Source organism: Canis aureus, chromosome 12, assembly GCF_053574225.1.
Source record: "Canis aureus isolate CA01 chromosome 12, VMU_Caureus_v.1.0, whole genome shotgun sequence".
Classification (NCBI taxonomy): domain Eukaryota; kingdom Metazoa; phylum Chordata; class Mammalia; order Carnivora; family Canidae; genus Canis; species Canis aureus.
In genome coordinates this window covers 33,557,981-33,572,861 of record NC_135622.1, presented here as the reverse complement: position 1 = coordinate 33,572,861, position 14,881 = coordinate 33,557,981, and the positions used below count along the sequence as shown (strand labels likewise).

The 14,881-nt window shown below is 35.7% G+C and overlaps 1 protein-coding gene across 6 annotated transcripts in view; it reads right to left on the bottom strand.

Moving 5' to 3' along the window:
- MAP4K3 (mitogen-activated protein kinase kinase kinase kinase 3) overlaps positions 1-14,881 on the bottom strand; it is a 187,513-nt gene that overhangs the window by 69,478 nt on the left and 103,154 nt on the right. For all 6 annotated transcript variants that reach the window (XR_013349392.1, XM_077843521.1, XM_077843522.1 and 3 more), the window contains 4 exons: positions 11,010-11,074; positions 5,299-5,354; positions 4,655-4,702; positions 335-377 (listed from right to left, as the gene is read on the bottom strand). Coding sequence is in view for 5 of the 6 variants with exons in the window: in XM_077843521.1 (XP_077699647.1) it covers positions 335-377; positions 4,655-4,702; positions 5,299-5,354; positions 11,010-11,074 (212 nt within the window). In the remaining variant the exon portion in view is untranslated. The remainder of the gene's footprint in view (positions 1-334; positions 378-4,654; positions 4,703-5,298; positions 5,355-11,009; positions 11,075-14,881) is intronic.

Here is a 14,881-nt window from a genome sequence, read left to right as displayed (position 1 = left end):
GGATTCTGGTATAATTGATTTTTTAGCTTTTGTTTACCTTGTCTTTTGGTTACAAAGTAGTTCTGTACAAATTATTCTTACTAAAAGTCACATGCCTCAGGTTACAGTAAAGGAATTTTATCTTTACAACAAATCTGTCATATGTAAAGGGCAGATTATCCCCACTTAAGAGGAACCAGATACAGACAGGTTACCTATGCCCCACAATGAGATTTCCACCTAAAAATATAGAAATGCTGAGGGAAAAAGCCCAGTCCTAACAGAGGAAAATATATATAAACTTACTATGGTCTGGAGTAAATTTGCACAAATGACAAAATTTTAATTTACTTACCCAATTTTACATGACCATTATCCGTTAACAGAATGTTAGCTCCCTTCAAAGTGAGAACATTTTAAAGTAAGAATCATTTTTTCAGATAGCACATATAATAGATAAGATATATATATTTAAAATAATCACAAGTAGCAGCCTTAGAACTAGAAGTACTCAAAATTCAAAGTATCCTCAATTAAAGTGTTACATCATTATATTCACAGGAAAATTTGTCCACGTTTTAGGAAATCATTATAAAATGTTCCACCTTGCAAAAGGCTGCTACTAACACAATATGAATGTTATTATAAAAATGATGTATTAGTTTTCATCTAAATGTTATTTTCTTACTGATCCAACACTGTGACTGCACTAAAATGTGACCTTATATTGGCATTTTCAATTCCTTTTACTGTATTTTAAACTTATTTCCTGTTCAAAAGACCCCCAAACTTTCCTTTCTAGGAATTGATCATTAGTTGAAACAGTGCTGGTGTGGAAGATTCTATCTGGCTATTTACTATCTTAATGTGTCTGCCCACTGTTTAGGCCCACTCAGAACAGAAACAATTAGCCACTGGCCCACCCAATTAAAAATGTTATCTGTCTGCACGACTGTGAGATAACAGAAAATACAGACTGGCTTCTACCCTCGGTTCCTGGCACAGCCCTCTGGAAACCCCGATAATTTCCTAAGTGACAAGAACATTGGGAGCATCTCTTGTTCTAATATATGGTCTCAGACCCTGGTTCCTGACACAGTGTTCTTGAAACATTTGTAATTTTGGGGTGATAGGAGAGTCTTCTGTTCTAACGAACCAACCCTGAGTGGGCTCCTGGATGAGGAATGTCACTGGAAAGACCAAGTCATGATCATAAGCTTGGAATTCTCAGCCCTGCCCCACATTCTCTTGAGAAGGGAGAAGAGCTGAAAATGGGGTTAATGACTGATTATGCCAACATGAGGATGGGGTTTGGAGAGCCTCTAGGTTGGTGAACATGTAGAGGTCCTGGGAGAGGGATGTGTCTGAAGAGGGCATGGAAGCTCCACGCCACCTTCCCACACACCTTGCCCTATATATCTCTCCCATCTGGATATTCATCTGTATCTTTTACCAAATCATTTAATAAACTGGTAAATGTAAATACCTGTTAAAGAGGTTCTGTGAGCCTCTTTAACAGATTGATTGAACCCAAGGAGAGGGTCTTTGGAACCTCTGATCCATATAGCCAGTTGCTCAGAAGCACAGCTGATAACATGGGCTTGCAACCTGTATTGGGCATGCATGTGTGTGTGGTGGAGGGAAGGGACATCTTGTGGGAGTGAGCCCTTATCTGTGGGATCTGATGCTATTTCCTGGTAAATAGGGTTAGAATTGAGTTAAATGGGGTCAGAATTGAGTTACATGGTAGGACATTCAGTTGGTGTCACAGAGAACTGCTTGCTGTGGGAGAAAACCTTCACACATTTGGTGACACAAGTGTCCAAAATGTTCTGCATAAGTAAAGATGACTTGTGAAAGAAGCACACAGTAGGGAAGAACTGGGTTTTTTCCCTACATAGAGAGGAAAAAACTCAGTTTTTTCCCATTACAATGCCCTATTAGGCACTTCTACATCCTGACCTGAGCCTAAAGTAACCACTTCATCTTCAATAAGCTCAAAGTTGTTGGAGGAGGTAGAAATACTGTCTCCCAAGGTGTATAGACTTTTCATTTTTTTGTTTTGTTTTGGTTTTTTGCCTTTTCTGTAACTGAATGAGCAAGCAAAAGTAAACTGGCTCTTTAGTCAAAGGTGCCACCAATCATGTAATTGTAGCCTTACAGGAAAAATACTAGGAAACTCCTTCCCACCCAAAAAAAGAGGAAGCTGTAAAAGAGGAAGATATAACATAAGACTGTACTCCCTGATATTACTGCGGCAGTATGGAATAATGGGAGAAAGGAAAAAATGGAGGGACAAGAGACTACAGTACAGATACTTTTTTTTAGAGGGGGCACAAATGGAGAGAGAGAATCTTAAGAAGGCTCCATGCCCAGCAGAGCCTGATATGGGGCTCCATCTCAACCCTGAGATCATGACCTGGGCCAAAATCAAGAGTCAGATGCTTAACCAACTGATATAGCAGGGATTTTAACTTGATGTGGGCCCCTGCTATCTAGATGTCTGCCACAGTCCTCAGCTTGGTCTTTTCCTAGCTCCCGGTTAATTTTCCTAAATTACATCACATCACGTGCATCTGGCCTTTGATGCTCCCCTCCTTCCATCCTTCTGTTCCTCTCTTCCTGAGCAACCAAGTGATATCTTAAGCTGTAGGGTTATAGTAGTAAATAAGAATAAGCTCCAGCTCTCATGAAGTTTACACTGAATAGGAGAGAAAGAAAATCTAAAAATGAATACACACATACACACACAAATGAATGGATTAACAAATGATTCAAAGCCAGGAAGAGATAAGTACTCTAAGACAGGTAAAGCAGGAAGGGAAGGGCTCTCTAAGGCAGTGATATCTGAGCAGAGATCCGGATGAAGTGAGGGTGCATGAGCCATGCCAAATCTGGGAGAAAAACATTCGGGAAAGAGGGCTCACCAAATACAAAGCCTTGGTGCCAGAATGAGTTCAACATATTCCAAAAACATCAAGTTTAGTGTGGCTGGAACAAAATGAGTAAAATGGAGAGGAGTGTGAGATGAGGTCAGAGAGAAAAGCAGGGGTCAGATCATGTATAACCTTATAGGCCATGGTAAAAATCTGGATTTTACACTGAGTATGGTAAGAAGCCAAAGGTGGTTTATAAACAGAAGAGTGACGCACTCTGATTTAAAAAGATCATTCTGGTTGCCAGGTGGAGAAGTGACTGTAGAAACACTCAAGTACAGAGCAGTTAGAAGGCTGCTACAGAAGTGCAGATGAGATAGAATAAACTGATGGCTTAGATCAGGGTAGAAATAGTGGCTACGGGCAGAATTTTCCCAGTTGGGCTCAGATTCTGAAGTTTGGCACACAACTCCTCGTGTAATGGGAGCACAAACCCACCTGGCCAAACCCATCTCCTGTTACTCTCGTAAGTTCTCTTCTCTTCAGTAATACAGTGCAACTTTTCTACTCCCTAAATTGACCCCACACTTTCTGACCTATCTTTGCTGACATTGTGCCCTCTGCTTGGAAGGCACTCCAACCTCCATTTCTGATAAATATTGATCAGTATTTCCAGATTATCTACTTGCGGGTGACATAGTACCTTTCTTGACTTACTCATGTTATGATCTTTTCTTCCTTTCAGCTCCAAAGCTCTTTGCTTATGTCTTTTAAGCGGCTTATAAAAAAAAATACTTAAAGGGGGATACCTGGGTGGCTCAGTGGTTGAGCGTCTGCCTTTGCTCAGGGCATGATCCTGGGGTCCTGGGATAGAGTCCCACATCAGGCTCTCCACACGGAGCCTGCTTCTCCCTCTGCCTGTGTCTCTGCCTCTCCCTGTCTCTCACGAAAAAATAAACAGAATCTTAAAAAAAAAAACTTAAAGGGATCTCAGCAGGTGACCTGACAATCCACTGAAATTTCATACAAAATATGAAGGCATGTGCATAAAGACATTTTTTGAGAAGAGAGTTCATGGCTTTCATCAGAGACTCAAAAGAGCAATAGGATACTCTCGCCCACCCACAAAAAAGTTAAAAACCTTTATGCTAAAGAAAATTTCAGAAAACAAAAGGGGGAGAGAAGCAGGAGAAAAGATGAACAAGGAAGAAGGTAAAAGAAAAATAAATGAAAGAAAAAAATAACTAAGTTGGGAAAATGGCAGTATCTTCAGAAATAACTTTAGGAGTCCCATCACAGCACCTAGTTTTTTACCACAGAGCTAACTAACCCCAGCACATCCAGTGCACCTGCTCTCCTCTGCCAGTTAAATCAAAGACCATTAGAAAATATTACAGTTGAATTTATCTATTTTGAAACATTATTAATGATAGCTCCTTAAGATTACCAAAGTTTATTTTTCATATTAAAGCATAAAATGTTCTAAAAACCCTAACTTGATGGAAGCTAAAGATCTAATCTGCTTTTTACAAGTAAGTAACTACAGATAAGCTAATATGGGTTACTGCAATACTAACCCACAGAGTATACTTTAAAAGGGTGAATTTTATGGTATGTGAACTGTATTTCAATAAAGCTGCTTTAGAAAAGTAATAAAACTCTTAAAAGTATCACTCAATTTTATTATAGTAACATATTTTAGGTAAGAAATTTCATCAAATAGATTAAGACAATATTGCTTAACAGTTTGATTATTTAAAAATGAAAAGAGGTCATTAGCTTAAACATATGATGTATACCTTTATATCTCTGTGCATTTTTCCTTTACTATGAAGATAGTATAATCCCTGGAATTTCAAAAAACAAAAAAACAAATATTAATAAGACTTTACTACAGAGCATACTTCAAAATGTAAAGTGATTAACTGAATAGTAGTTTCTATTTTTTATTTACTCATTACAGAAAGTCTAGTGGTAATCATTAATTTATTTTACTGAAATAGCCTAAAAGACAAAAGAATCAAGAAAATTAAAGGCAAAGCTTAGCTGGAACTACTAATTTTCTTAAGACAAATACTTTTCACTAAACCTTGCAGATAGTTTGAAATAACTTTTAAAAAGTATAAACGCAATTAGCATTAGAATGAGTTTCAATTCCTATACATAATTCCTATTCAATTCCAACACTTAATTACTTTCTTTGGTATTAAGGGGAATATAAAATAATAAATCCATAGCAGTTACATTTTAGGAGGTCATATTATCACAGTGAGGCTTTACAGTATTTGCAAATATAATTTGAGTTTACTACACAATCAAAAATATGTTAAAATCCAAGAGTTTACCAAACTAGAATGCTCAATCTTTATTTAACAGATAATACAGAACAATTAAACACTGAATCTAATAAAGAATGGCAATTTTTAATTAGCACTGGATTTACCTGTAGTGTTTCTCTGCTAACATAAGCAATTTGCAGTTCTGACAGAGGTCCCGTTACTGTAAGAAAAGAAAATTAATATTAATGAAATTAGTCAAGGTATGTTTTTCAGTGAATGATGAAGTTTTATAAGCTCCACTAAGCAAGAGCCTTGATATACCTAAACAACTGTACTAAAATGTAAGCTCCATGAAGGCAGAATTTTTTAAATCTGATTTTCTCATTGTTGTATCCCCAGTATTTAGAACAGTTCCTGGCATGGGAAAGCTGCTACATAAATGTTTGTGGAATGAGTAAGACTGAAGAGGCTTAGCTAGTTTTTACTAAAGTTTTTCTAAAATTGGTATGTAATACATATATTAAGGCTAGTTTTTTGTTATTCTTTAAGGAGGTATGCAGAGGGAGAAGGAATGAGAGATTCTTAAAGCAGGGCTCAATCTCATGACCCTGAGATCACGAACTGAGCCAAAATCAGGAGTCAGACACTTAACCAAATGAGCCACCTAGGGGCCCCATATTACAGCTAGTTTTAAGTCAATATTTTTTTTTCTTAAAATAATTATCTTTATAGCTATAAAATTAGTATGCTCATTATAAAAATCCAATCAATAGACAAGTTTGGAAAGTAAAGGTCTCTTTCTTAGCCAAATTACTCAAGAACAGGCACTATCAATAGTTTGACCTATAATCTATCAGATGATTTTATGTAGAAATAGATTTTAAATAATGTATATATACATCTCACAGAAAAATATGAATGGGATCATATTACACATAAAATTCTGAAACCGGCCTTTTTCACTTACCATCAAAACATGTAACTCAATCATAATATTTAAATAATGTTTCTCTGTGTGCATCTATCCACTACTGAAGACATTTAAGCATTTTCTCTTTCATTACCAAATCACTTCGGAATAAAGAAATACATTAAGTGGGATAGGCTATTCTAAAAATCGAATTAAATTCCAATGATAGAATCTTTTGCTAGTTAGTAAGTGCTTTGTAAAAATGTTTACTTTCAAATATTTGTGGTATTTTACAATTGTGGAAAACAGAAATCTATTCACTTATATTTTGTTGAGAACAAGTCTTGGAATGAATGCCTGAAGATAAGTCATATAAGAATTAGTTCTTGTGGTTTGTAAACCCACTCTCACTCAGTAAGATGGGCCTCCTTTAGATTTGTTTCCACAATATGGCAAACAATCTGAAAATCCTGAAAGTAACACCTAGAAATGACAGAAAAGAATATTTTAAATAATCTTTTAAATGTCTAAGTTAAGCAGTAAGAGACTTCCCCAGGAGCCAAAAACAAAAGGGAAAATGAAAATCAGAAGGATAAAATGTGAAATATTCTAGCTATCTCTAAGAGGAAAGTCATCTTGGTAAGCTGGGGCTTTAGTTTTATCCACTTCATGGGCATAAAGGAAAATGCCATTCATTGGTCTGTAGACAAAAAGTTAGAACAAATATGCCCATAAAACCAGAACCTTCAAAGGGCCACATCCTCATATTAAATGGTAGACAAGGACAAGGAGAAAAGGATTTTGTGTCATGGCCTGGGATGTGGACAGGGGAAAAATGTCTTCTAGATTGTATCACCATAGGCGGCTTCTTCCCTCAGGTTTAGGGTTCAAACGTATCAGATAAACTGAGGTCTTGGGATCACAGGGGAAAAAAAGAAAACCCTCTGTGGAAGGACACACACTCAAAAGGCATATGGAATTCTCATTGAAGATGATCTCAGAATTTAAAATTTTGGTGACACCTGGGTGGCTCAGTGGTTGAGCATCTGCCTTCAGCTCAGGGCGTGATCCCAGAGTCCCGGGATCGAGTCCCACATCGGTCTCCCTGCATGGAGCCTGCTTCTCCCTCTCTCTCTGTCTCTCTCATGAATAAATAAAATCTTAAAAAAATAAAAGAATTTAAAATTTTTAAATAACTGAAAAGCAATTCATCGTAAATGACATCGAATGTAGAAAACTGTAGAGAACAATATTAAAAGAAGAAAAATGTTCAATAGAAAAGAAAAAAAAAGCATTATGTTGGAACAATAAAAGGTCTAATGTTCTTCAAAAAGAGAAGCAACTCATGAAAAAACATAAATTCAAATGGATCCTCCCCCCCCCCCCCAACACACACACACTCCTGTGGTAGTTTAAAACATGTCCATGAATTCTTTGATAGTTTCCACCTCAAGTGTTGGAATTTAATTCCCTTCCTGAGAATGGTCTGGACAGAAAGGACTTGCTTCTAAAGAACAAAATACGGTGGAAGTGATAGAATACAACTTCTACAACTACACATCATTGAAGGCTTTGTGGCTTCCTCCTTGCTCTTTGGGATCACGTACTCTGGCGGAAGCCAGCTGCAACATCGTGAAGACACTCAAGCTGTCCTATAGCTAGATCCACATAGTAAAAAACTGAGACCTGCCAACAGCCACCAAGGACCTGAAGCTTTCTGCCAATAGCCATATTAAGTGAATCAACATGAAAGTGAATTCTCCAGCCCTCGTCAAGCCTGCAGATGACTGCATTCCCAGCCAATAGCTAGACTACAACTTCATGAAAGAACTTGAGCTAGATATGCCCAACTAAGCCATTCTTGAATCCCTGACCTTCAGAAACTGGGACATAATATTTGCTGTTTTAAGTTGCCAAATTTTGGGATCATTTGTTATATAGCAATAGACAACTAATACAATTCCCTCTTATAAGAAGATTTAAATTTTAAAAAATCCTATGGAGTGATGGAATTAAGAGCAGTAAAGCAAAATATAAAAATCGGCTTAATGATACCTTAGAAAGCAGAAGTAATAGGAAAAAAGCAGACTGCAAATTTTGCATGACAGATCAAAATATGCTTTGCATACACCTATACAAAAGCAAACTCCCATTAAGCATTAGCTTTATGAGAAAAAAAAACTCCTCTTTCACTAGAAAAGTGACCCAAGTTATACTACTCCCTATTCTATACAGAATGACAACGCGGTAAAAGAGAGAGGAGAAAGAGAAACACAGAAAGAAATGGAGGTATTTGTCTTATGCGGCTGTGCAAGTAGAGAGCTCTGCAGACTAGCCAAACAGGAGTATTACACATTGCCATAAGGAGGTCACCGGGTGGAAATCAGGATGCAGTCAAGAGTGAATACAGACAGATACTGGGTATACAGCTGCTAACCAGTATAAATAAATCAATATTAACAAATTCATATTACTTTGTTACTTCCAACATTTGGTTGAAATGAAATGACAAGAAACATGACAGAACTATTTTTGTAACTAAGCTGGTCTTCTTGCTTCTTAACGAAGAAAGCAGAACCAGACACCTAAGACCAAGCATATATACATCTGATGTTACTTAACAATCCAAGAAACGCTAAAGAAAGGGACGCTTGAAAAACTAAAGATGTAAATGAAGGAATGAAAAATTACAAGAGAATGAGCCACAAATACAAAATGAAGGGAGACTTGAAATCGAACCAATACTTTCTAGAGATGAAAAATACAGTCACCAAAATTAAATCCTAATGGATGTACTAAGCACAGCTGTAACATCAGTGAACCAACTCTAAGATGGTTATGAGTATCCTCAGTGCTCTACTGAAGGATTAAAAAGTGCAAAATATGCAGCTGAACTTAAGAGACATGGAGAAGGTCTAATGTATACCTAACCTAATTGATATTCTATTTTTTTTGTTTTTTGTTTTTTTTTTTAATTGATATTCTCAAAGGAAAAATCAAAGAGACTGGGTTAGAAAAGATTTTAAGAGATAGTAATTAAAGAAAAAAAGAGAGTAATTGACAATGATCCAGGCTTGATGAATAAATTAAATCCTCTCAGGTAAGGATTTTAAGTCCTAAGCAAGAAAAATGTAAATCCATGTTTAGATACTAAAAACATAAAAAATTAAGAGGAAGAAAAGTCTTAAAATCAATTAGAAAGGAAGAATAATATGTAGTTGGAGTGACAAAAGATACCAACAACTATAGAAGCTAGAAGACAGTGGTCTAGTATCTTCAAAATGCTGCCAGAACATATCTGCTTCTACCCCCCACTGAAACTACGATTGAAGAGTGAGAGTCAAACACTGAGAGACTCAGCAGAAACAGCTTCAGGATGAAGGAAATTAAATAAGTGAGAAAAAGGGAAATAGCTTCTTGAATTTAGAATGCAGATAACATAAGCTTCCAGAAATACTGTGTATGTTCTGCAATGCAAAATAAGGCCAAATATTTCTCAATTTTCACTGAATCTCTGAAATCAAAATGTCATTAATAAAAAAATTCTCAAATATAAAGAACAGCCATACATAATAAAAAATATTCTCAGAAAAGAAACACCTTCTCATAAAGCAGAAATATTCTCATGTTCTTCCATCTGGCTTTCCTAGGCTCCCCATATCTGACCCTATTCCCCAATAGGGAATAGATTGCATACCAGTATGAGTGATCTCACATGTCATACCTTCATGTCACTGTATTGTTGTTTCATCTCCTAGAATGTCCTACCTCTTCTACTCAAAGTTTATATATCTTACAAAGACCAATTAAAAACCCATTTTCTTCATTAAGCCTTTGAAACCAATTCCAGAAAATCTATCATTTCCATTCTCCCATTCCAACTATAGTTAGTAGTACCTTAAAATACTATTATGTCAATATTATGGTAAGGAAAATCTACACCAAGAAGATACAGTAAATTGAGTGAAATGGAGACAGTAAAATTCCTAATCAAAGAGTCTTTTAACATCTGCTTTATTATAATCAGCCCCCCAAATTACATAAGGGGCCCTAATGGGAAAATCTGAGCCCAAATACCATATCAAGAAAAATGAAAATTTTTTCCAAAATAATTTCTCATAAAATTGACATATGACTTAAGACATTATTTTATTTTACATTAATCAAAAAGCACAGCTTCAGTAAAAGAATAAACCTACTCTGCAGTTTGTGACAATTACCCATTAAAAGAACCAGAATGAGACAGGGAGAGAAAGAAAAGACAAACACTGTCATTGTACTTTACAAATCTTTCTTAAATATTCCACTAAAATCTCAATTTAAAAAAGATTTAAGGGGATCCCTGGGTGGCGCAGCAGTTGGCGCCTGCCTTTGGCCCAGGGCGCGATCCTGGAGACCCAGGATCGAATCCCACATCGGGCTCCCGGTGCATGGAGCCTGCTTCTCTCTCTGCCTATGTCTCTGCCTCTCTCTCTCTCTCTCTCTCTGTGACTATCATAAAATAAAAATAAATAAATAAATAAATAAATACATACATAAATATTAAAAAAAAGATTTAATTTCTCAGAATCTAGTATTTGAAAAAGTAAACAATTAATTGATGATTCTTGAATATATGAGAGTAAAATCAATTATCTTTGTATTAATACTACTCATGTATTAACTGGATATTCTTTTGGCTTAGTGTTCACAACCAAGGCCTTTATGTATTTTTTTTACAAATCTGAGTTTGAAATTTTGAACTAATTATACATATCTTCTTTAAAATCAGCAAATAATTCAACTGCACATAATTTTGCAACCTATAAAGCAAACGCTCCTTTCATTTGTATAGATCTTAAATTCTTTTATATATCTAATAATAAAACATACCTTCCTCAAAGCAACATTCATGCTTTAATACAGTAAATAACTATATTTTAAGAAATTCTACTTAATTTGTATAAAACATAACTTTTGCCTTACCATGATAAATATCCTGTAAAGAACCACCTCCACAAAACTCCATGCAAATCCAAAGTTTATCTCGCCTACGAAGAGAAAATAAGCATGTATCACATTGTCATGATTAAAATTATGTGAGGTAACAAGTATTTTAAGATTGTATCCTATAATCTTGAAAAAAACCACGTAAATGAAAAGCGCTGAGAAAAAAGCTAGTTAATCTCTATCAGTAAAAGAATTACTTAATATGTTATCATAAGGCAACTCAAGATTTTAATCCTTAAAATACATCATTTGTAGGATATAAAGATGTCATCAGGTTCATTCAAATGAGAGAAAATTTCCCTTTAGTTAAAAGCTTCTTACCATGTACCCAAAGATGGTATTATAAAAGTTAAATGTTAATTAAAACATTCATACCAAAAACTATGTAGAAAATTCACTACAGAATGGTAATATATCTCAAAGCATATCACTTTAACAGTGTCATCATCAACAAAACAGACGAATGTATACTTTACCCTCACACCTAGATTCAACCAAGGTCTTTCCAAAATAATCTGTTAAAATTTATCACTGTCTTTAGATAGCATTTCTCTCTCACACTCACTTAAGATACCATCATCACACTCACAGGAGAAATGATTAGCAAAATTTATTAGCTTATTCCTTGGCTCAATCATTCACTACTTCATCTCAAAGTGTATCAAGAAATGTAGTATTCTCATGGGACAGAGATGGACTAGAAAGTCTCTGAACTCAGCAAGTTCAATAGAATGCAGAATATTCTGCCTTAATATGTCTTTCTCACCACTGCATTCACAGTACCTAGAAGAAAAGCCAGCAAATATTTCATAAATGAATGAATGCAAGAGTGACTGAAAGAATAAACATATGGGTTAGATACATCAAAAGTCAGCAAACCACGGCTAATGAGCCAAATACAGCCTGCTGCCTGATTTGTACAGCTCATGAACTAAGAATGGTTTTTATATTTTGAAATCATGGAAGGGCAAAAGTCAAAAGAAGAATAGCACATGACAATTACAAGAAATTTAAATTTTAGTCTCCATACAAAGTTTTCTGGAAACACAGTCACCTTCATTTATGTTTACATTTGTACTAAAGCAACAGAGTTGAGTAACTATGACAGAGAGAAACCGACAAAGCCTAAAATATTTACCATATGGTCTTTTACAGAAAAGACCCTGGATTAGATTATAATTTCATTAAGTACATAATCTAGGCATGTATAAAGTTCTATGAGAACCCAGAGGTAAGAATACCTAGGAAAGTCAAGGGAAATAACTAGGGAGGAGATACCATTTGAGTTGGGTCTTGAAGTAGGAATTCATCACAGAGACAGGGGACTCTGAGCAGAGAATGACAATTTGACAGAAGATGCCACAGTTGAGAGACTGTGGGTGATATAATGTGATTGGAACACAGAGTAGCTGAAGAGACAATGGCAGGAAAGGAAGCGAGAATAGGTTGGATCACACTGTAAAGCAACGCTTGGTTTGTAAGCTCCTCAGTTTAGTTACCTTCATCTAGATGATCTCTACTTAATTCTTTTAAAATGTGCCATCCAGAATCAAGCATTATTCCAAGTGTTGCATAAACAGTTCATAAAAAGTGGAGCTGTTAATCAGGAGTAGATCACATATGGTGGTATTGGTGAGATTAACCAGACCTGAGAGGTGGAGCTGACCTGGGTGAGTGCAATGGGACAATGCAGCATGTAACAAGGGAACACAAGTATCCAAGCATAAAGGTTGGCAAACTTAAGAGTACAGAGTGAAAAAATTACCATGGTTCTAAAGGCAAAGCTGCATATCCTGAGGACCAGAAGAAATCTAAAGTCACAATAGTATCTAAATTTCACAGAAACCTGAAGTCACTTTAGTATCTAAAATCCACCTACCAATGAAAGAAACTGAGGCATGACAGTATGGTATATAGTATGAGCTATATACCATAAAACCAGTGGCCTGGTTTTAATAACTCTCAGAATGGATGCCTAGTGCTGGCAGATGTGTAGCCTTATCCAAAAGTATGAAGGCATTTATGACTAGTGATTGCTACACAGGGAGAAGTCTGTCTAGCCCAGAGAATCTAACAATTACCTCCTTTATTTGAACACTTATATTTCTATTAACTTGGCTAAAGGCTTATCTTCAGGTTCTTAGCAACTGCTCTTAAAAACTGATTTGCAAGGCTGAAGTGAACTAAAACCTCTGGATCTTTTTTGTATAAATAGTCATCAGATGATTTTCTCCAGCAACACATTTACCTGGTTCATTAAAACTATGCATAGGGCTTTGTCCTTATTTGTTAAATCTCATTCTTTAAAAAAAAAAAAAAAAGTAGTCTTGATTCACATACTTTTGTTTCTGACATACATCTTACCAGCTCTCCAACTGTTTTTACTTAAAATACTTGAGCATGGACATTATGACACTCATTTCTAATTGGAAACACCCCTCTGTGCTACTGCCCACACGCTCCAGAAGTGGTTGATTGGAAAGACCCTAAGCAGGGGTCTACCTTCCAGAAGCAGCTACTATAAGGGCTTTGCTTTTAAGCTATTCTGATCTGTATGAGTGAATGTACTAAAGAGCTAAGAAATGTCAGAAATATTTTTTTTTACTGATGACATAAATCTACTCTATGTAGACTGCTTACAATGATCATTTGGTACCTCTCTACCTTTGCTTGAAATAGGGTGTAAGACCTTGGCCAGTCCACCAACCAAAAAACTTTGGAATGAATGCTGCTTTGGCTCCAATTTGATATGTGTAGATAAATGGAAGACAGCATAGCCTGGTCTCTCTAGGTTAGCTGAATCCTTCCTCTAAGAATGGTGATTCTCAAAAGTGTGGTCTGGAGGTCTCTGAGAGCCATTCAAGGGGGTCAGCAAGGTCAAACCATTTTCATCATAACACTAAAAAGCTATTTTCCCTTTATACTCTCATGAGAATCCAGAGGAATTTTCCAGAAACTAGACAAAGTGCTGTTGATGTCATTCCTCCAACAGCTACTGCAATATGTGCTTATGTATTCTTGCTTCAAAATTCTCTGAAGTTTTAATTTTTAATATAGTTATTATCAATAGATAATAACCTACATAATTTAAACAAAAGCTCTTTGTGGTACTCAGTAATTTTTAAGAATGTAAAATAAAAGAGGTTCTAATACCAAAATGTTTGGGAACCACTACTCCATAGTATTTTCACATCTGCCCCCAAATGGACCATGTAAAATACCATCCCAAGTGGTTAAGGAATAGGTAGTGGGTGAGTGGTTGTTTGCAGTCTGCTCAGGATAAAATGAAATAACATGTAAATTGTTTAGTAAAAGACCCAGAATATAAACCCAATTTATATTCTGTAAGCTGTTTTCTACTCCTTTTGTTATAATTCATCTTGTAGTATATTCATGTAAATCACCTAAGTTGTTCCTGGAACTGAACAAAGGTATAAATAAATAAAATTGGCGTTTTCCTTTTTAAGAAAGAAAAAGAGAGATGGAATTGACTAACGACTTCTTACTAAAGTCATGTTAAACACTTCTTTCTTATAAATGCTAATTATCTGATTAATAATTTATCCTAGTCGGAGCTGATGACTGGGATCAAGTTTAACAGTCTACTCTGTAGAAATCACCTTTTTCTTTCCTTTACAAATTGGTCATTGCCAATCCCTAATATTTTGGTGTCTCCCCTATTCGTCAAAAGACACTGATAGTGGATACCAATCCTATCTGTTAACCTTTCAGTATAACAAGATACAATTTATATAAGTCTAAAAGCTTATATTCATTTAAAGTGTCTAGCTGTTTTATAATTATCTCACCTATCTCATGCTTCAATCCCTACGTAGTAATGCTTTTCC